The sequence below is a fragment of the Lutra lutra genome, chromosome 1 (genome assembly GCF_902655055.1).
Source record: "Lutra lutra chromosome 1, mLutLut1.2, whole genome shotgun sequence".
Taxonomy (NCBI): Eukaryota; Metazoa; Chordata; class Mammalia; order Carnivora; family Mustelidae; genus Lutra; species Lutra lutra.
The window spans coordinates 178,705,515-178,726,802 of NC_062278.1; the positions used below are offsets into that span (position 1 = coordinate 178,705,515).

The 21,288-nt window shown below is 35.9% G+C and overlaps 2 protein-coding genes across 6 annotated transcripts in view; one reads left to right on the forward strand and one right to left on the reverse strand.

The window, feature by feature from the left end:
- CNTN4 (contactin 4) overlaps nt 1-21,288 on the reverse strand; it is a 963,126-nt gene that overhangs the window by 772,361 nt on the left and 169,477 nt on the right. The window lies entirely within an intron of this gene.
- LOC125104653 (polyribonucleotide 5'-hydroxyl-kinase Clp1-like) lies at nt 14,788-16,518 on the forward strand. Its single transcript, XM_047737349.1, is given in 3 exon segments — nt 14,788-14,809; nt 14,982-15,446; nt 15,449-16,518. Coding segments are annotated over 3 exon segments (1,140 nt in total). The 3' UTR covers nt 16,102-16,518.

Consider the following 21,288-nt stretch of genomic DNA (forward strand, 5'->3'; position numbering starts at 1 on the left):
AAATATTTATACCTTCCACTATGCCCATGAATAAAACACTCTAACATAAATGAATTTATTACCAAGTTAGCCATAAAACATCCCATCCAGGGCGCCTGGGTGGCTCAGTGGGTTAAGCCGCTGCCTTCGGCTCAGGTCATGATCTCAGGGTCCTGGGATCGAGGCCCGCATCGGGCTCTCTGCTCAGCAGGGAGCCTGCTTCCCTCTCTCTCTCTCTCTGCCTGCCTCTCCGTCTACTTGTGATCTCTCTGTGTCAAATAAATAAAAATAAAATCTTTAAAAAAAAACAAAACAAAACAAAAAAAAAACATCCCATCCACATTATTAATCATATATTTTGACCATAGGCTCATCTAACCTAAACATCACTTAGTACATTTTAGGACAGTTGCCCTATTTACAAATTACAATTTTTATCTGTTTCCTGTTTATATATGGGTGTATAAAATCTTTGTTTATTAACTATATTTTTAAGATAGCTGTACCCTTTATCAGTGTGATTGTAGTATTTTCCTTTAATGTTAACAATATTTTTATGTAGTTACTATAAATTTGAAGAAAGGGAAGTGCTCAATTTTCTTGTCAATAAAACTGATGTATAGACCAAACATATCATCAAAATACAAGTTCACAATATTTTAAAAACTCTTAATACATATATGTGAGTATATATATTCATCTATGTATAGGCAGATAAATAGAGAAAGGTAGGACAGAGATACATAGATATAGATACATAAAATCTAATGTAATATAATTTTTTAAATTACTAATAGAATTTAAGAAGATATGATACTTTGTCTTAACAATGGCAGATAAAAGAGAAAAAAAAACACCCAAAATTATTAAGTATGTCCTTATCAGTACTTTAATTCATTGCAGATAAATATGCAAATTGATAAAAATTTCCTAGTGGAATTTATAAATATTAAAAGTATAAAATATAGTTATTATTTGAATCATCAATTCTGCTCAAAGAATTTATCAAGAGATAAAATGTTAAATAAACTATGTTCATCCATAAATGGAATAATATCTATCTATTAAAATAATGGAGAATAATATTTCCTGACACAGAAGATGTTCATGTTGTAAAACTAAATGTGAAACACAAGCCATAAAAAATTTGAAAAATATATAATCATTTATGTGACTACATACACACAGGAAAAACAAATCTAGAAGGGAAAAAAATGGAATTGGTTATAATCTCTTGGCATTAGAATTATAGATGACTACTTACCTTTGTTCTACTTATCTAGATTTTTCCAGTTTTCATTTGTAATATATACTGTTTGTGTAATACAGGATAGGAAAAAGAATGATATTTTTAATATGAGGAAGTCCTCCTTTGGTTCTCTCTCCTATGTCACTCTTTTTTTTTTATCAGAGAAGTATACTTAGAATATAAGAAAGGAGGTATAATACAGGAGAGGAATGAGGCAGGAAGAAAGCTCTAAGGTATCCTAATACCCTGATGTAATTTTATATTTTTCTACTTCAATAATTTTAATATGTATCATTTAAGAAATTCTGGTGTGACAGAATAATCAATTGCAAAGCCATTATACAGACTTATCAATGGTAACTGAACCAGATAAACCATTTTGGCTACCCAGCCCATTCATCAAATTTACAGATTAGTAATTCCTTAATTATGAACTTTGAAGTATGTATTTTTTTATTCATCTTGCTATAGCTTATCTAGGTCTTACCATAACAACTACAAACTTCATAAGCTACTTGTTTGCTAAGTTACCACTACTTTCTAATTCCTTATTCTGCCTGTGCCACAAGAAAATAAACTGGCAAAAACCATATACATAAGAAAATAAAAACTTTTCTCTTAGGTATAACACAATAACTAATGAAAAATTCACATATTTTTTGAAGACATATCTGTGGTATAATCTGAACCACTTTAATATTAGTAATTTCTTATAATATCCATTTTTCTATTATTTTGTATTTTATATAACTCTTCCATATAATCAGAAATAGTTTTATTATTGTTAAAAATGAACACCCTCAGAGATGATGCTGGCTCACTTTAGTACCTCTATTACAGGAACTCACTTTCGAAAACTATGTAAGTAAATTATTATGCAACAGAAAATTACAGTACTGTATGAGAGAGAAAATTATTTTCTCCTAAGTTCCTAGCTGAGACCCCCTGTAATAAATAACAGATCAACAAGAGAAAATCAAACAGTTTACTAACAAGAGTACCTCATGGTGGTTACTCAGGGAAAACTGAGTAACTTAAAGAGGTGGCTTAGAACTTCAGCATATACAGCATCTTCAACAAAAAAATGATAAATGTGGAGAAATGACAGGACAAAGAAAAATACTAGGTAGGTAAGCCAATAGTAGATAAGGAATAGTCGGTAAAATTTTTAATGTCTATTCCTCCAGAGCCATCTCCAGGTTGCTAAGTTCTAATGTTTTCTCAGGGAATTAAATTTTGTCTGTTCTAATAGAGAGGGGACAGAAGACACCTTCAAAACTTTATGTCCTGCTTTTAGGCAAATAGGAGAGGAGTTTTTGTTATAAATCCTTCTTTTTATCTTTAGCTGAAAATAATCTTTATGCAAAAGTGGCATATTTTGCAGTAGCATATTCAGCTATCCTTCAGTAGTATGATTACAAAAAAGACCCCTACCTTGATATTCCATTATAAATTCTTTGCAACTACACCTTTCATAATAACTTAGTTCATTTTAAGCAATTATAAGAAGTTTGGTACAAATAAGATTCATGAAAATATGGTAAAGGTATTAAAAAAAAAAAAAAACCCACCTTCCAGACAGGTTATAAGGATTAATGGGAAAATTATTTTAAGATATCCAAAAAGTATACAGCTATCCCCAACACGAAAGCAAGCTAAGTCTTCATATGTACATTACAGACTGCCCTATATCAAAATATATTTGCAAAGGACAACTGGTTCAGTATTTTCACAATACAATAAAAAAAAATGTTTATAACCTCTTAACTTTTACATATTTCCTGAGATGGTTTCCTTCACTACTTCAAGCCTATAGGCATCATTCTAATTTCTTCCCAAACTCTTTCCTCATTTTCTTTCTTTCCTGCTGCCTCAATCTCATATAGCAATCCATCACCCCTGACCCATTTCCTTCCTTGAGTACTTATTCTATTTACCTTTCTTTCCTTTCCTTTCTCACATTGCCAACATGCCCTTACTATTTCAGTCTGTTTTTAGTCTTGCATTTGCATTGGCAAATAGCAAGAGATGAACTAGATAAGTAAGAAGCAGATTTCAGGCCAGGCAAAGGGGCAGAGAGCACACAAGCATCAAATGAGCATATGAAAAATTCATAAAGGGAAAGGGAAATATGCTTTCTTAGCTTTTGTAGATTAAAAAAAAAAAGAAAAGAAAAAAAGTTCTAATGGCCTTCCCTGAGCAGAAATGCTAAAGTTGTAGTAAAACTGAACTTTACAGAACTAAACCAAAAAATAATGATTGTAAGCTATTTCAATTATATATAAGGAATGAATGATTGGGCCCAATGCACAACTGACAAGCCATTCTGGATAGAAAAAGGAGTTAAGTTGGGATGAAACCTCTTACTTCTCATGTTTTCTTCTCATCCACACCATGGATAAGTCCTATGCATTCTTCCCAAACAAGTTGAAATAGAACCTCTCCAATGACACCCTTCTTTATATCCATTTCAGGTATGCAGTATCAATTCTCTCTCTTCTGTCTATTCTTCGTAACAGAGTACCTGCTACACCATGGGTCTCTTTCAGTGAGATTTGTGAACTCACTACTCCAGCCACCCATCCCATCAATGACTATTTACCTGCCTTCCTTTTACAGGGGAAGACAGTCCATTTGTGGAAATTGGGACCCTCATTATTGTAAAGGTCTGTAATAAGTGTTTCTTATCTAAAAACATACTACATTTAGTATTATCATTTTGTAACTACTCATCCATGTTTATCACTTCTCCTAAAATCTCGACTTTTGCACTTTTTCTTAAATTAAGATCTTATTTATTTGACAGAGAGAAAGAGATCACAAGTTGGGAGAGAGGCAGGCAGAGAAACAGGGGAAGCAGGATCCCTGCTGAGCAGAGAGCCCGATGTGGGGCTTGATCCCAGGACCCTGAGATCATGACCTGAGCCAAAGGCAGAAGGTTAACCCACCAAGCCACCCAGGCGCCCCAACTTATGCACTTCTTAATGTCAATGCATTTCTACTAATTCTATTGGCTTTTTAAATATCCTCTATTTAATATATTTTTTCATTTTTATGGAGATAAATTCGCATTACAAAAAATTTACCACTAAAGCATTTTGAAATGTACAAGTGTTTTTATATACTCACAAGCTTGTGCAACTATCTCCACTATATAATTTCAGAACATTTTTATCATTTCCAAAATAAACTGATATCCATTAAGCAGTCACCCTCCCACAGGCCCTGGAAACCACTAATCAACTCTGTTTCTGTACATTTCCCTATTCTGGACATTACATATAAATGAAGGCATAGAATATATGGCCTTCATTTCTGACTTATTTCACTCAGCATATTTTTAAGATTCATCCATAGGTGATACATATGACTATTTTGTTTATTTCTTTGGCTGAATAATATTCTATTCATAGATATATTACATTTTGTTTATCCATTTGTTGGTGAACATTTAGGTTGTTTCAACTTTTTGGCTATCATAAATAATGCTGTTATGAACATTTGTGTACAAATATTTCTGTAAAAATATGTTTCCAATTCTCTTGGACTTAGCATCTTTTTAAAACAGATTTTTATTTACTCATTTATTTGAAAGAGCAGGGGGAGGGGCAGAGAGAGAGACTCTCAAGCAGATTCATGCTAAATGCAGAGCCTGACATGGGGCTGGACCTCACAACAATGAGTCATGACCCGAACAAAATCAAGAGTTGGACACTTAAACAACTGAGCCACGCAGGCATCCCGGACATAGTTTCTTTAAAGAAATTCAAGAAACTCTAAAACCTGCATTTTAATAGCCACTGTGATAGTCTTGCTTTGTTTCATCATGTCATATACACATGTTTGGCTAAACTATTCAAAAAACAGAAGAGGGAAAAAAAAAAAAGGTCATATACCAGAAAGAGGTCATATACTAGAGAAACAACATATACTATAGAATACAACTCAGGAAAACATGTTACAGCACACACTGGCTAACAGTGATCATGATATTGTATACTTGCTCTCAATGCTAGAGGACATGAAAAAATACATACCATGTGTTTAAGGAGTCATGTTATCTATCCTTATTTTAAGGAAAATACCTTAAACACAAATGGAACTACAACCAATCAGCAATAAACAAAGCTAATCAACTAATACATTTTCAGCAAATCATTAATGGCTGCTGCATTTAACTGACCTCATAAAATTCTGGACCATCACCTGAAAACTTTTATAAAAGAAGTATCCACAAGAAAATAAATTGCAAAATAAAAATTTATATACATGATATGCTAGACAATAAAATGTAAATTATAATTAACTTCAACATATGAATATATTGTAAAGCATGGGAAAATAAGAAAATTTCAAAGGTTAACTGTAAAAATGGAGAACAAGTTTATGTAAAAATAAAGGAAAAAGGGGGTGCCTGGATGGCTCAATGGGCTAAGCCTCTGCCTTTGGCTCAGCTCATGATCTCAGGGTCCTGGGATGGAGCCCTGCATGGGGCTCTCTGCTCAGCAGGGAGCCTACTTCCCCTGCTCTCTCTGCCTGTTTCTCTGGCAACTTGTGATCTCTCTCTGTCAAATAATTAAAATCTTTGGGGCACCTGGGTGGCTCAGTGGGTTAAAGCCTCTGCCTTCATCTCAGGGCATGGTCCCAGGGTCCTGGGATCGAGCCCCACATTAGGCTCTCTGCTCAGCAGGTAGAGCCTGCTCCACCCCCACCCTGCCTACTTGTGATCTCTGTCAAATAAATAAATAAAATCTTAAAAAAAAATAAAGGAAAAAAAACAATGCCTATCAGGGGATATGTGGGAACTGTGAAGCTGATGGATTATTAAATTAAAAACACATGCAAAAAAAAAAAAAAAACCCACACACACATGCAAATCATTGTTTTTGAGTCAGAGTTTTTAGCCAAAAAAAGTTAGTCAAGAATACCAAACTAGTATAATGCTCAAAGGTAACTAATTGTTATCTCTGTAGAGCAAAATGATGCTAGACAAACAGAGAATGTGGCTTAATAAATGAAACAACTCATAGTTAACACTAAAACATACAGAAAAGATAAGAGAAAAATGCAAAACAGCTAACAATACTGAAAGCTGTGAACCAAAACCTTTCTCAAAGTAATTATGTGAAATACAACTATTTAAGCTCATCAAGAATAAGGAAAAAAATATTTAAGAGACTGTAAAAAAAGAATGAGGAAAAAATAAAAATCTATCAGTTGATAGATAATGGCATTATCAGGTAGGACAGAGAACTTCAGCATCTCAAAGATTTCCGTACTCCTTTAGAGAGAGCTAGCCAAGTGGCCAGAAGAGACAGAAGACCACAATTTACAGTAAGAAGAGAAGAGATTACAGACACTCTCAGTGCATTATACTATTTCATTCCTTTTTTTAAATTTAATTTTTTTCAGTGATCCATAATTAATTGTTTATGCACCACACCCTTCATTCTTGAAGATGCTGTAGGCTTGAAACAAATGGGTCATAGGAAATGACAAGCACTGTACTGTGGTAAGTATATACTGGATGTCACAAAGCTGGGCATATTTTATTTATCCTCACAACTGCAGTATGTGGTATGTACTATCACCATCCCTGCTTCATTGGTTAAGATCATGCTGCTACCTGACTTCAGATCTTGAGCTCAACACTGGCTTTACATGTTGCTGGACTAAAGGCCATTCGAATATGATAGAGCTATACCCAATAATCACAAAAACTAGTAATTATTACACAAGTTTTAAAAATAAAGCTATGAAATCTCTTATGTGACCAGGAATGACTTCTCTAACTTTGCTTGTTAGGTCACAGCAAACTCTCAGTAGGCAGTCTTCCTGTTTCATACCACCAGTATGTCACGAACTGTCAAGAGTGTGGAAAATGCCATCCAAATCTCAACGTTTCACTAACAGAGTAAGTAGGTGCCACCACTGAAAGGCTGCTTCTGTCACTCTCAGACACTGCTGGAGGTTGATGCCAGTATGACGTGCCTTCCCCAGGTGATCCGAACAAAAACCATGTGTGTCATTCTCCTATTTTCTACTTCTGTCTGTAACTTAACTAGTGTTGAGGCTTTTAGAACAGTTTTGTGGGAGCTGGGACTCTAAGTATCAAACTTCATACAGAAGTTCTTATAAGCTGACAAAGAAAGTAGCTAAAAGAGGTTGAGGTTTTCCATGAAAAACAGTAAAGTTTGTATTCTCATTTTTTATTTTGGTGTTTCACCCTATTCTCTAGGGTTGTGGCCACGTATTCCTAGGAGGTCAAGAGTTGAAGACACTGAGTCTAACTAACAGCATGATTTCTGTAATTAGACTGCCTGCATTTAAATTTTAAATGTCACTAGCCATGGGACTTGGGGTAAGGAACATTGTCCTCCAATTGTGTCCAGGATGGCAAATTAATATTTTACAATGTGGATCCAAAGGTTAGAGACCAAAAGGGAGGAAGGAGACGAAGACTCACTTCCTTTCTCTTGCTTTTATAATAATATGTATTATATGTAATGTGCATAATACATATTATATATAATAATATATAATAATTGCCTTTCAGAGAATCATAATAAATAATTCTTGAAATATTCTTTTAGTCAAGAGCACTAGATTCATAACTATGCTTATAAATGCCTACTGGTTAGTCTACTTTTTTACCTGGTTATCAAGAAAACATGATGAAAGGAAAGGTCATAGAAAGTATCTATCACAATTGTTGTCTAGAGATATGTTAACAAAAGTCCTGCTTATTTTCTTACAATGCATACCATGGTTTACAAAAACAGGCACTATTGATAAAATGCCCTTTTCATATGGTTTGACAAAGTAAGTATCCAATTCAGGACCAAGCATCACATCTCGTTATGTTCTTTGGTCCCTTTTAACACAGTGCTGTCCCTTTTTCAGACACAAACTGGAAGGGATCAAACTTTTTTTTTTTTTTAAAGATTTTATTTATTTATTTGACAGAGAGAGATCACAAGCAGACGGAGAGGCAGGCAGAGAGAGAGAGAGAGAGAGAGAGGAAAGCAGGCTCCCTGCTGAGCAGAGAGCCTGACGCGGGATTCGATCCCAGGACCCTGAGATCATGACCTGAGCTGAAGGCAGCAGCTTAACCCACTGAGCCACCCAGGAGCCCCAAGAAGGGATCAAACTTCTATCGTGCAGGCTCTACCACATTTGTCATTTGACTGGTTGTCTCTGTGATGATTTTCTTCTATTCCTGGTATCTCCTGATGATGTTCTCCTATTTCCTCTATCTCCTGATGATCTGATGTTACTAAAACTTTTTTGCCTTGAGTACATCACAGAGTTCATCTATTATATCTTGCATCACATAAGAGATCTATAATACCTGACTTACTATTGGATTGCCATGTAAATAGTCAGATTCCTTCACTGCACAATTTTAGTTTTTTCCTTTGATTACAAAGTTATGTGTGTAGTTGTACCTTAGCATTATGAAATTAGCTCACCATAAACCAATTTATTAAAAATTCTTTTATTTTTTATTTATAAATCAAGAAAAAATTAAATTTAAAATAAATAAATTAAAAAAAAATAAAATTTAAATTAAAAAAATTTTATTTATAAGTAAAGAATTTATTAAAAATTCTTGACTCTTGCCTGAATCAATAATGTCTTTCAGATGTTTTTCATTAGTTTCAGTTAGTTGTTCTGATTGTTTATATTTGTTTATATTTGAACAGGGAAAGATCTACTTAACTTGATGGGCATCGTTTATTAGCTTAATCTTCACCACAAGCAGGGATTCATTTCCTTGCAAGCCTAAACTAAGGACAAACAATAGCAGTGTCAACCATCTATCCAATGTTTACCAGACCTTAGTCCTTACTCGTGTAATTCTCATAATATTATTATGAAGTACTTTACCCCCACTTCACACATTAGGACATTAAAGCACAAAGAAGGTAGGAAATTTATTTTGAGTTAAATGATCTTGGAATTCAAAACCATCCTGTTTAACATCCTTTCTTTTATGCTGCATAAAGTTCTTCTTTGAAGGTATAGAAACTCCCATGTGTATACATATGCACAGCATTTCTCTTTATACAACAAAGCATGCATGCCCCTCTCTACACCATTTATCTCAAACATGTTGCCTCCTAAGATATGTCATTTCTGTGTTGATATAGACAGACTGGAGCTGACATTGGTGCAGACAGAAGCCAGTGGAATTTTAGCTCTGTTATTAGTTACTATCTTGTTCAGAAAGCCTTGTTGCTTATTTTTCTAGTAATTTTTTTCAATGTATAACAAGACATTTATTACTGGTCAGTTTGCTTTCCTACTTTATCAGTGGTCAGCTGCTATGCCAGTGTTCACCAGGATGTGTAGAGTAAAAACGCATTTCCCAGCCAATTTCAAGATTAAGCCATTAACGAAAGGTTCTCTACTGACTTCTACTATTTAATGGTATGACAAAGAGGGACCATTTTGATTTTTATTTCTTTATAAACTTTATATTCTTTAAAGGCTATCTTTTTTGTTTGTTTATATTTAAAGGGTAAGTTCTGCTTTAGATATAGGCTCTTTCCATTTCTATTTTATAATCCTGTTTTCAATTTATGTCCTTCCATGTATCCTCTTAGACATTTAATGAAAAGTTGGGAGGCAGCCATCATACAATCATAGTGTGTTGCTTGCTATATGCATCTAGAAAATCCTGTACACACTTTAAAAGTTGCAACCATCTCAAGTGACTGGTCTTCAAACCTAGTCTCTTTTTGATTTATAATTTTCGGTTTAAAAAAAATTTGTCATTATCCTGTGCATTCTATTATTGTGCTGATTCCATTGAATTAGTCAGCCATGCAAGGAAGGAGAAATTGACAGATAAATTCAATAAATAGCATTGTGCAGAACTTGCTGAGTCTCCAAACAAGAAGGAAGTAAAAGCACAAATGAGCCATGTAGGTGCATCCCACCTACAATGGAGAATAATCAATAATGCTCAAGTGAGAAAAGGACAAACCAGGAGGAGAAAAGCAAAACTATATAATGCTAGCTTGAATGAGAATTCTGCCAACAATGGAGACTCAGGGCAAGATGAATAATTATACACATACATATTCTACATGGGAATATACAACACAAAGTCCTTATAAGGTATACAGTAACATCCAACCGTGAACACTGACAGAAGGAGAGTCCAGAAAAAAAAAAAAAAGTAAAACAAGAAATAAAAATATTTTATGGCAAAATGAGTCCGCATTCCTTTCTGTGTTTTTCTATAAGCTGTTGAATGGGAGCTTTTAACTCCAAATAAAGTTTTTTTGAACCAAACAACGGCTTACACATGCTTTAACTAAGTCATTCTATTCTCTCCATATTAAAACAAAACAAAACAAACAAATAAAAAACAAATAAAAAACAAAAACAAAAACAAAAAATCCAACAGCATTCTGCTTATTATTAACCTTGGCTGATATCTGTCAATAGTTTTTATACAGCATTTCTCTAACAGATAAAGAAAAACAATTAAATGATGTATATTGTATTCTCAAGTGACCTGGGGTACCATGATTTCATGGACCTCCATAGGCCTTAAAATTCCTGTGGTGAACCAGTGAATTTTAAAACACATACCTCCTTCTTCCTCTCTTGCATTTTTGATTTGTTTTTACCAAACCACCAAAACTTTCCCCTTTCTGTTACCATATATTTTTATAATAATATTTTTTTAAATGGCAGATTTCTACCTGGGGGTAACTGAGGCACATGGATTCTTTAAAGGCAACTGTATTAATCTATTTTCTATCACCATAATTAAGGACCAAAAAGACTTTAAGAGAACAAATGACTTTACAAGGCAACTGAATTTGCTTCACACAAAGGTATTTATTGAGAACTTTTATTTGCTATGTAACAATATATGGAGATCACAAAGAAATAGAGGAGTCCTATTTTTAAATACTTATTTAATTGGCCCATTATTTTAAAAAATTTAAAAGATAAAGAGAAATTCGAAGCAAAAATTCAGATGTCAAAAAGGTTATACAAACATATGTTATGAACTCAACATTTGCTCTTATAAGTTGAAAATATAAGTACAGTTTGTATGTAGATATTAACAGAAATTTTACAACTGTTAATTTTAGCTGTTAGAAATATTGCTGATTTTACACTCCCCTGATATTCCAAATCTTTCAAACCAAATCTTACTTTTTCTGATCAGAAGAATTAACATAAAATATATGTGTGATTCATTGCCTATAACTAACAATTAATTGCTAAAATAGTTCAAAAGAAGTAGTGATCCCTGAGGGAAGGGAATAAATAGTGAAAGGAATGTTTAGGACATTATTGTGGGAAAGTTTCATGTGGCTACGTTTTAGTCAATAGCACTGCTTAATATTGAAGACAAAGTAGCATATAAATGGCATTCTCTCCATGTAATATTGGGCTTTGCCCACATAATTCATGAAATATGATTTAAACACTAGTTTATCCAAATTCCATGTAAAGAAAATACTCCAGTATTACAACTACACACAGTTCAGTTGATATGAATGTAATCAGCAGATATATTCACAATTAACCACTTCACAACACTAAACATTTAGTGACTCCAATTAACAAGCAACATAAATGATGCAGAAGCAAAACTTTTAGGTAACTCTCGAATTCTCATCTTAGTTCCCTTAAGGAGAAAAGGCTAATCCCTCCATGGAACACTTAAATACATGCACTTTAGAGTTTTTCAAAATAAGGGTTTGGATTTGCACTAATTCATCTATATTGTCCAAACCCACTGACCTCTCACCCCATTCCCTATGACATATTTTCAAAATGAATTAACAACACTCTAATAAGAGATAATCCCCATTCCTGAATTCCTGATATTGTGTTCTAATCAAAGGAGTTAATAAGCCATACCACAGGGACATGGGCTGATACTGCTAATATTTAACATTTTCACTAGGACACTTGACAGTAAACTTAAAGGATAGATTTCTTTCTTCTCAGGTCTGGATACCCTCCCCCCCCCCCCCATTTTCTCTTTCTCCCTCTAGATATTTTTTTTTAGCTTTATTTTCCAAGGCCCATATAATTGACCTTCAAATGTTCTAAGATTATCATTGGGAGAGCTTTAATAGACGAGAAATAAGGTGATACAATCATTGATTAGTAGCATCTACTGAAGAGAGAGAGAAGTAGGCAAACAAAAAAATTATTGTTTTTAATTAAAATAAAATAGTATTGCTGTAAGTTTTGTGAGGAGAAAATTAAACAAACACAGATCCTGAAACAAATACAGACTTGGAGAATAAATAATTTCCAGGATGACTCCTTGATTTTTAAAATATGGCATGGGCCTCTGCAGATTAGAGAAGAAATGGAAAGGATATCTATCTGCCTGACATTCAAAATGATTTTTTCCACTCTCACACAAGTTTCCAGGGGATACCTATTTCTATATTTATAGTAGAACGAAAACAATCCCAACGTCCACTAAATGAAAGAAAGGAGAAAAAGCTCATATATCTTTGATAGCTAGAATGAAAAAAAATGTACACCAAGGAAGTTATTATTATATATTATATATTATTATTATCTCTATTTTACATGGGGGAGATTAACCTGGATAACAGAAGGTAAAGCCACAATTTAAATCAGGTTAAGTGTCTACCTTCAACTCAGAACATGATCTCATGGTCCCAGGATGGAGCCCAACATGAAGGTCCCTGTTCAGTGGGAAATCTGATTCTCCCTCTCCCCTTGTCCCTCTCCTCATGCCCTAATCATGATTTTTCTAATAAATAAATAAAATCTTTAAAGAAAATAAAATCAGTACTGTTATAGTGTAAGCTCAGGTTTGTGTTTATTATTCAATATATGTTATTATTAAGAAAACTATAAAGTGGGAACCTGGCCTTCACACAAATGTGTCAAAAATTTCCTTTATCTGAAAGAGTCAACAAAACCAAAGACAACCCACAGAATGGGAGAAGATATTTGCAAATGACAGATCAGATAAAGGGCTAGTATCCAAAATCTATAAAGAACTTATCAAACTCAACACCCAAATGTTGGTGAGGATGCAGAGAAAGGGGAACCCTTCTACACTGTTGGTGGGAATGCAAGCTAGTGCAGCCACTCTGGAAAACTGTCTAAAGGTTCCTCAAAAAATTGAAAATAGAGCTACCGTACGACCCAGCAATTGCACTACTGGGTATTTACCCAAAAGATACAAATGTAGTGATCTGAAGGGATACCTGCACTCCAATGTTTATAGCAACCATGTCCACAATAGCCAAATTATGGAAATAGCCTAGATGTTCATCTAGAATTCGAGAAAAAAGACAGGATCATAGGGGAAGGGAGGGAAAAATGAAACAAGATGAAACCAGGGAGGGAGACAAACCATAAGAGACTTAATCTCAGGAAGCTCACTGAGGGTGCTAGAGGGGAGAGAGGTGGAAGGGATGGGGTGGCTGGGTGATGGGCATCCGGGAGGGTATGTGCTATGGTGAGTGCTGTGAATTGTGTAAGACTGATGAATCACAGACCTGTACCCCTGAAACAAATAATACATTGTATGGTAATAAAAAAAAAATTTCCTTTACCTGACAGGCTCAAATTTCTAGGATAAACAAACAAAAATTTCTAAGGCTAACAGTCTTGAGTATTTGGGCAACTGGCTTCCAACCAAGGAAATCCTGTTTTCATCTATATACTACCATCCCCAATTCAACCCACCTATCAGTCCTGGTAGTCACCACTTGTGAGACCAAGAGGTAAAGTTAAATGTCTCCAAGTAAGATATCAAGAGTATGAGAAAACAAACTTAAAGGATACATCCTACTGACACATCTATCAGTTGCTTACATTGCAAAGCAAGCTGAGTTGAATCTTTTAATCATCTCCCTTGGGATATATAAATATATATTCATATAAATATATAAAACAGGACTTGAGATACTATTTTCAGAAGGCTACACTGAAAGTCAATTATAAAACAAAAAAGCACAACAGAAAAATAATTACTTTTAAAATGGTCACTGAAAAAAAAATAGTAGACAGTTCAATACATTGTGGTTTACTACTACTACTGTATTTGTTTTAAAAGAACCTTAATAAAATTTCAACTTCCGTAGCATCTTACAACTCTGTTAGTATCTGACTTCCAGCATTGATATAGCAGAAAAATTTTATCACTAACACAACTTCTAGGTTAACTTTATTTTTATTTTTCCTTCTAGGTTAGCCAGTGTAACAGAGAACTTCACAACCTATATTGATATTTTAAGAAATAATTCCTGGGGTCCCTGGCTGACTCAGTCAGTGGCACATGTGGCTCTTTTTCTTAAAAGATTTTATTTATATATTTATTTATTTAATTATTTGACAGAGACAGACAGCGAGAGAGGGAACACAAGCAGGAGCAGTGGGAGAGGGAGAACAGGCATCCTGCTGAACAGGGAGCCCGATGTAGGGCTCGATCCCAGGACCCTAGATCATGACCTGAGCCAAAGGCAGATGCTTAATGACTGAGCCATCCAGGTACCCCTGCACATGTGACTCTTGATCTTGGGGTTATGAGTGTGAACCGCACACTGGGTACAGAGATTAATTAAAAAAAAAAAAAACTTGATAAAAATAACCCCTGTTTCTGTCTCAATACGTAGAGAGATATCGGTTATTAAGTATGCATAATTTATCTCTGAAGGGAAATAACAAGGCACTCTGATATGGTTCCATCAGTTCCCTACATCTTCCTCCTCTATAACAGGCCAGAAATTCACCTTTGATGCTGGTGCCAAGGTGGCTGTTTTCAATTGGCATGGCTGTTCTTTACAGTTGAGTGGCCGCACCGAGGTGGCTTACATCTCCAAGGACATGCCTATGTTGCTTTATCTCAACACTCACACAGCTTTGGAGCAGATGAGGAGGCAGGCGGAGAAGAAAGAAGAGCGAGGCCCCCGGGTGATGGTAGTGGGCCCCACTGATGTGGGCAAGTCCACAGTGTATCGTCTACTGCTCAACTACGCAGTGCGTTTGGGCCGCCGTCCCACTTATGTGGAGCTGGATGTGGGCCAGGGCTCCGTTTCCATCCCTGGTACCATGGGGGCCCTCTACATTGAGCGGCCAGCAGATGTTGAAGAGGGATTCTCTATCCAAGCCCCTCTGGTGTATCATTTTGGCTCCACCACTCCTGGTACCAACATCAAGCTTTATAAGATTACATCTCAGTTAGGGCCGTGTTCAATCAAAGGTGTGAAGTGAACCGAAGGGCCTCTGTGAGTGGCTGTGTCATTAACACCTGTGGCTGGGTCAAGGGCTCTGGGTACCAAGCCTTGGTGCACGCAGCTTCAGTCTTTGAGGTCGATGTGGTAGTGGTTCTGGATCAAGAACGACTGTACAATGAACTAAAACGGGACCTGCCTCACTTTGTCCGCACTGTGCTGCTCCCTAAATCGGGGTGTGTGGTTGAACGCTCCAAAGACTTCCGGCGGGAATGCAGGGATGAGCGTATCCGTGAGTATTTCTATGGATTCCGGGGCTGTTTCTATCCCCATGCCTTCAATGTCAAATTTTCAGATGTGAAAATCTACAAAGTTGGGGCACCCACCATTCCAGACTCCTGTTTGCCTTTACGCATGTCTCAGGAGGACAATCAGCTCAAGCTAGTACCTGTCACAACTGGCCGAGATATGGTGCACCACCTCCTGAGTGTTAGCACTGCTGAGGGCACAGAGGAGAACCTTTCCAAGACCAGTGTGGCTGGCTTCATCGTGGTGACCAGTGTGGACCTGGAACATCAGGTGTTTACTGTTCTCTCTCCAGCCCTTCGACCACTGCCCAAGAACTTCCTTCTCATCATGGATATCCGGTTCATGGATCTTAAGTAGAGATTGGCAGGAAGCCTTGCTGCCTGGACATTAAAGATCTTCTGGCCATCACCAAAGGCAGATAGGCTGAGGTATGAGACTCTGTTGAGGCCACGCAGAGGAGTAAATAGTGAACTAGTAGAAAGCATATTGCTACCTCTTAAAACAGGTGGTGGAAACCCAGCTCTTCTAATCTTGAACCAAAAGGACAACCATGAGAATATAATTGGTTTTCTTGGATCACCGAAGGTGCCACTTTGAATTTGCTGAGGTCCTGAAGAATCCCATTTCTTCCGCAGTGCTACTTGGTGGACTGATTTTTAGGAGGGATTTTTTTTTTTTTAAACCATTACTGCTTTCTATTCTGTTATATAGCATTTACTGTCTCATCCAGGATGAAAGGATGAATCAGAAGGCCTCTTTGTAATAAAGCTCAAATGTGGATAATAAAGCTCAATTTTTTTTTTTTTTTTTTTTTTTTTGCAGGGGGGCATGTGTTACAGAGGTCCTGGAATGGGGCCATCTGTGCCCAGAAGAGGGGGAGCGAGCAATGGGTAGGTTTGAGCGTACCAAAGTAGGTTGGTCCTAGGAAACAAAGCCTCACAGGAGAGATGGAGATGCAAACCTTCATAAGGCACCACCCCATGCCAACGCCAAGAGGAAAAGTCCTAAGATAAATGGGATTATAATCCCAACAGTTTCTTTTGATTAGACCATGTAATGTTATAAAAACAAAGACTCAAATTCAGTCATCACCTTATCCTCATGGGGAGGAGGCCAAAATCAACAAAATAGGAATGGGGTGTTGTTATTTAAAAAAAAAAAAAAAAGCTTGTTACATGTCTGATTCTCTTAAAATACTACAATAAATCAATAAAAGTGATAACAGACAGTGCTCAATCATAAACCTGATAGTATAGTTGAGGTGCTCAAATACACCTTTAGAAAGTGTTCATCGAATTTTTTTTAAAAGATTTTATTTATTTATTTGCTTGGTGGGGGGGGGCGGGGCATAAACACAAGCCAGGGGAGGGGCAGAGGAAGAAAGAGAATCCCAAGCCAACTCCCCTCTGAGAAGGGAGCCTGACATGCGGCTTGATCCTATGACCCCAAGATCATGGTCTGAGCCAAAACCTAAAACTGGACACTCAAATGACTGAGCCACACAGGTGCCCCTCATCATTAATACTTAAGGAAGAGTAGATTAAAACAATGAGATTTTTTTTTTTTAAGATTCTGTTTATTTGAGAGAGAGAGAGAAAGAGCAGAAGGGAGAGGCCGAGGGAGAGGGAGAAGTAGACCCCTCACTGAGCAGGGAGCCTGACATGGGGCTTGATTCTGGGAATCTAGGATTATGACCTGAGCTGAAGATAGACATTTAACCATCTGAGCCACCCAGGCACCCCAAAGCAATTAGATTTTTTTTTTAAGAACATTTCTTACCCATCTTTTTTGATAGTACAAACTGGTATCAACAATATTTACCAGAGTGTAGTTTTAGTGTACTAGTGGTAGAATGTAAATAAGCCAAGTATACTTACACACACACACACACACACACACATCCATCAGTAAGAGATTGTCATACATCTATTCAGTTCACTAGGCTATTAGTATAATAATGAAAATGAGTATATCTCAGCAATGCAAAGGTCTACGTGACCGTGGAATGGAATAAAGTAGATAATACAAATTCCACTTCAGTAAAATGATAGAACTGCATACATAAATGCTTATATCTGCAAGTAAAGGTTTTTGTGGTTTTTTTAAGATTTTATTTATTTATTTGACAGAGAGAGAGACAGAGATCACAAGTAGGCAGGGAGGCAGGCAGAGAGAGAGGGGGAAGCAGGCTCCCAGTTGAGCAGAGAGCCCCATGAGGACCTGATTCCAGGACCCTGAGATCATGACCTGAGCTGAGAGCAGAGGCTTAACCCACTGAGCCACCTATGTGCCCCTGCAAGTAAAGGTTTTTAAAAGAACAATAATGGTCATTCTGATGGGTAAGATCATCCAGATTTTAACAAGCGTTATATACTTTTCTGTTTTGTGTGAAATACCTACAATGAGCTTTACTACTTTATATAATGAGGAAAAATAAACCTGTAGAGTAATTATCATTTTGGAAAATGTTAAGGCCAAATCAAGAAAGTACTCATTAAAATTTATCATAAGATTATAATATTTTAATAGCATTTTTCATGATTATAAAATCTTTTGATGGTTACAAATTTAGAACCATACTGAAATACTATTTTGCAACCTGTTAACCTTTTTTTCTATTTATCATCTTGTGAACATGTTTCCATATTTTCAAATATTCTTTAACAATATGATTTTTAAAAATTATTTGGTATTTGCAGTACCAAAGAGGTGGCAGGTGGCTCAGTCAGTTAAGTGGCCAACTCTGGATTTCAGCTCAGCTCATTATCTCAGGGTGGTGAGATCGAGCCCCAAGTCAGGCTCTGTACTTAGCAGGAGTCTGCTTGAGTTTCTCTCCCTTTCCCTCTCCATCTACTTGTGTGCTCTCACTCTAAAATAAGCAAATAAATTTTAAAGAAAAAATTTTTTTGTATTCAAGGTATAATATATTACTTTAACTATTATTTAGGTTTCTGATATAGAAAGTAAGTACAGGACATGATTCTGAATTACAAAACTTGGTTATTGAAGAATAAACTTTTGACAGTAAATAAAGTCAAGTAGGTTCTCAAGTTAATCATAGTTGCCTCATAGTACATAGACTCAAATATGTCATTTGCTGGAGGTGAGACCCCCCACCAGGTGATTCTGCTGCAGAGAATCTAATTCTTGTGCTCAGAAGCACTGATGTAAGTAGCATAATCTGGGAAGAAAATGTCTAAATTGGCTATCTATCTGCAGCCACACTATTCTTTTCCTTAACAAGATAATCCAAGCAATGATTTTCTTATTAAAATAATAATGGTGAATAATTACATAGCACATTACAAATTCTTGCTCACTGAGTTTTCATAATGAACTTGTGATACAGATGCCATCATGTTTTTTAAGTTTTAAGTCTAGCATTTTCTCTTTCTTCATGAACACATTAGGCCATGAGAATTTATTTTGTATCAGTTATGAGTTAGCTTATCTCACTTTTATCTGAAAATATGAAGGGAATGATTCCAATCTGTTGATAACAGTTGCGACCTGATTTAGGACCAAGAATGTGATCTATTCTGGAGAATGTTCCATGTGCACTAGAGAAGAATGTGTATTCTGTTGCTTTGGGATGAAATGTTCTGAATATATCTGTGATGTCCATCTGGTCCAGTGTGTCATTCAAGGCCTTTATTTCCTTGTTGATCTTTTGCTTGGATGATCTGTCCATTTCAGTGAGGGGAGTGTTAAAGTCCCCTACTATTATTGTATTATTGTCGATGTGTTTCTTTGATTTTGTTATCAATTGGTTCATATAGTTGGCTGCTCCCACGTTAGGGGCATAGATATTTAAAATTGTTAGATCTTGTTGGACAGTTCCTTTGAGTATGATATAGTGTCTTTCCTCATCTCTTATTATAGTCTTTGGCTTAAAATCTAATTGATCAGATATAAGGATTGCCACTCCTGCTTTCTTCTGATGTCCATTAGCATGGTAAATTCTTTTCCACCCCCTCACTTTAAATCTGGAGGTGTTTTCGGGTTTAAGATGAGTTTCTTGTAGGCAACATATAGATGGGTTTTGTTTTTTTATTCATTCTGATACCCTGTGTCTTTTGATTGGGGCATTTAGCCCATTAACATTCAGGGTAAGTATTGAGAGATATGAATTTAGTGCCATTGTATTGCCTGTAAGGTGACTGTTATTGTATATTGTCTCTGTTTCTTTCTGATCTACTACTTTTAGGGTCTCTCTTTGCTTAGAGGACCACTTTCAATATTTCCTGTAGAGCTGGTTTGTTATTTGCAAATTCTTTCAGTTTTTGTTTGTCCTGGAAGCTTTTAATCTCTCCTTCTATTTTCAATGATAGCCTAGCTGGATATAGTATTCTTGGCTGCATGTTTTTCTCATTTAGTACTCTGAATATATCATGCCAGCTCTTTCTGGCCTGCCAGGTCTCTGTGGATAAGTCTGCTGCCAATCTAATATTTTTACCATCGTACGTTACAGACTTCTTTTGCCGGGCTGCTTTCAGGATCTTCTCTTTGTCACTAAGACTTGTAAATTTTACTATTAGGTGACGGGGTGTGGACCTATTCTTATTGATTTTGAGGGGGGTTCTCTGAACCTCCTGGATTTTGATGCTTGTTCCCTTTGCCATATTGGGGAAATTCTCTCCAATAATTCTCTCCAATAAACCTTCTGCTCCCCTCTCTGTTTCCTCTTCTTCTGGAATCCCAATTATTCTAATGTTGTTTCGTCTTATGGTGTCACTTATCTCTCGAATTCTCCCCTCGTGGTCCAGTAGCTGTTTGTCCCTCTTTCGCTCAGCTTCTTTATTCTCTGTCATTTGGTCTTCTATATCGCTAATGCTTTCTTCTGCCTCATTTATCCTAGCAGTGAGAGCCTCCATTTTTGATTGCACCTCAGTAATAGCTTTTTTTATTTCAACCTGGTTAGATTTTAGTTCTTTTATTTCTCCAGAAAGAGCTTTTATGTCTCCCGAGAGGGTTTCTCTAATATCTTCCATGCCTTTTACGAGCCCGGCTAGAACCTTGAGAATCGTCATTCTGAACTCCAGATCTGACATAGTACCAATGTCTGTATTGATTAGGTCCCTAGCCTTTGGTACTGCCTCTTGTTCTTTTTTTTGTGGTGAAATTTTCCGCCTTGTCATTTTGTCCAGATAAGAGTATATGAAGGAGCAAGTAAAATACTAAAAGGGTGGCAACAACCCCAGGAAAATATGCTTTAGCCAAATCAGAAGAGATCCCAAATCGTGACGGGGGAGAAAGGGGAAAAAAGAGGTTCAGAAAAAAGAAAAAGAAAAAAAAAAAAAAGAAACAATTAAAAAAAGAAAACCAATAAAGAAAAAATATAAAAAGGAAAAAATATATATATATATTAGATAAACTAGTTAAAAAAACGTTAAAAAAGAAAAGGGTAAAAGTTAAAAAAAATTTAGAAGAAAAAAAAATTGAAAAAAAAAAAATTAAATTAACTGCAAGGCTAAAGAATCATGGGGAGAAAGCCATGAGTTCTGTGCTTTGCTTTCTCCTCCTCTGGAATTCTGCTGCTCTCCT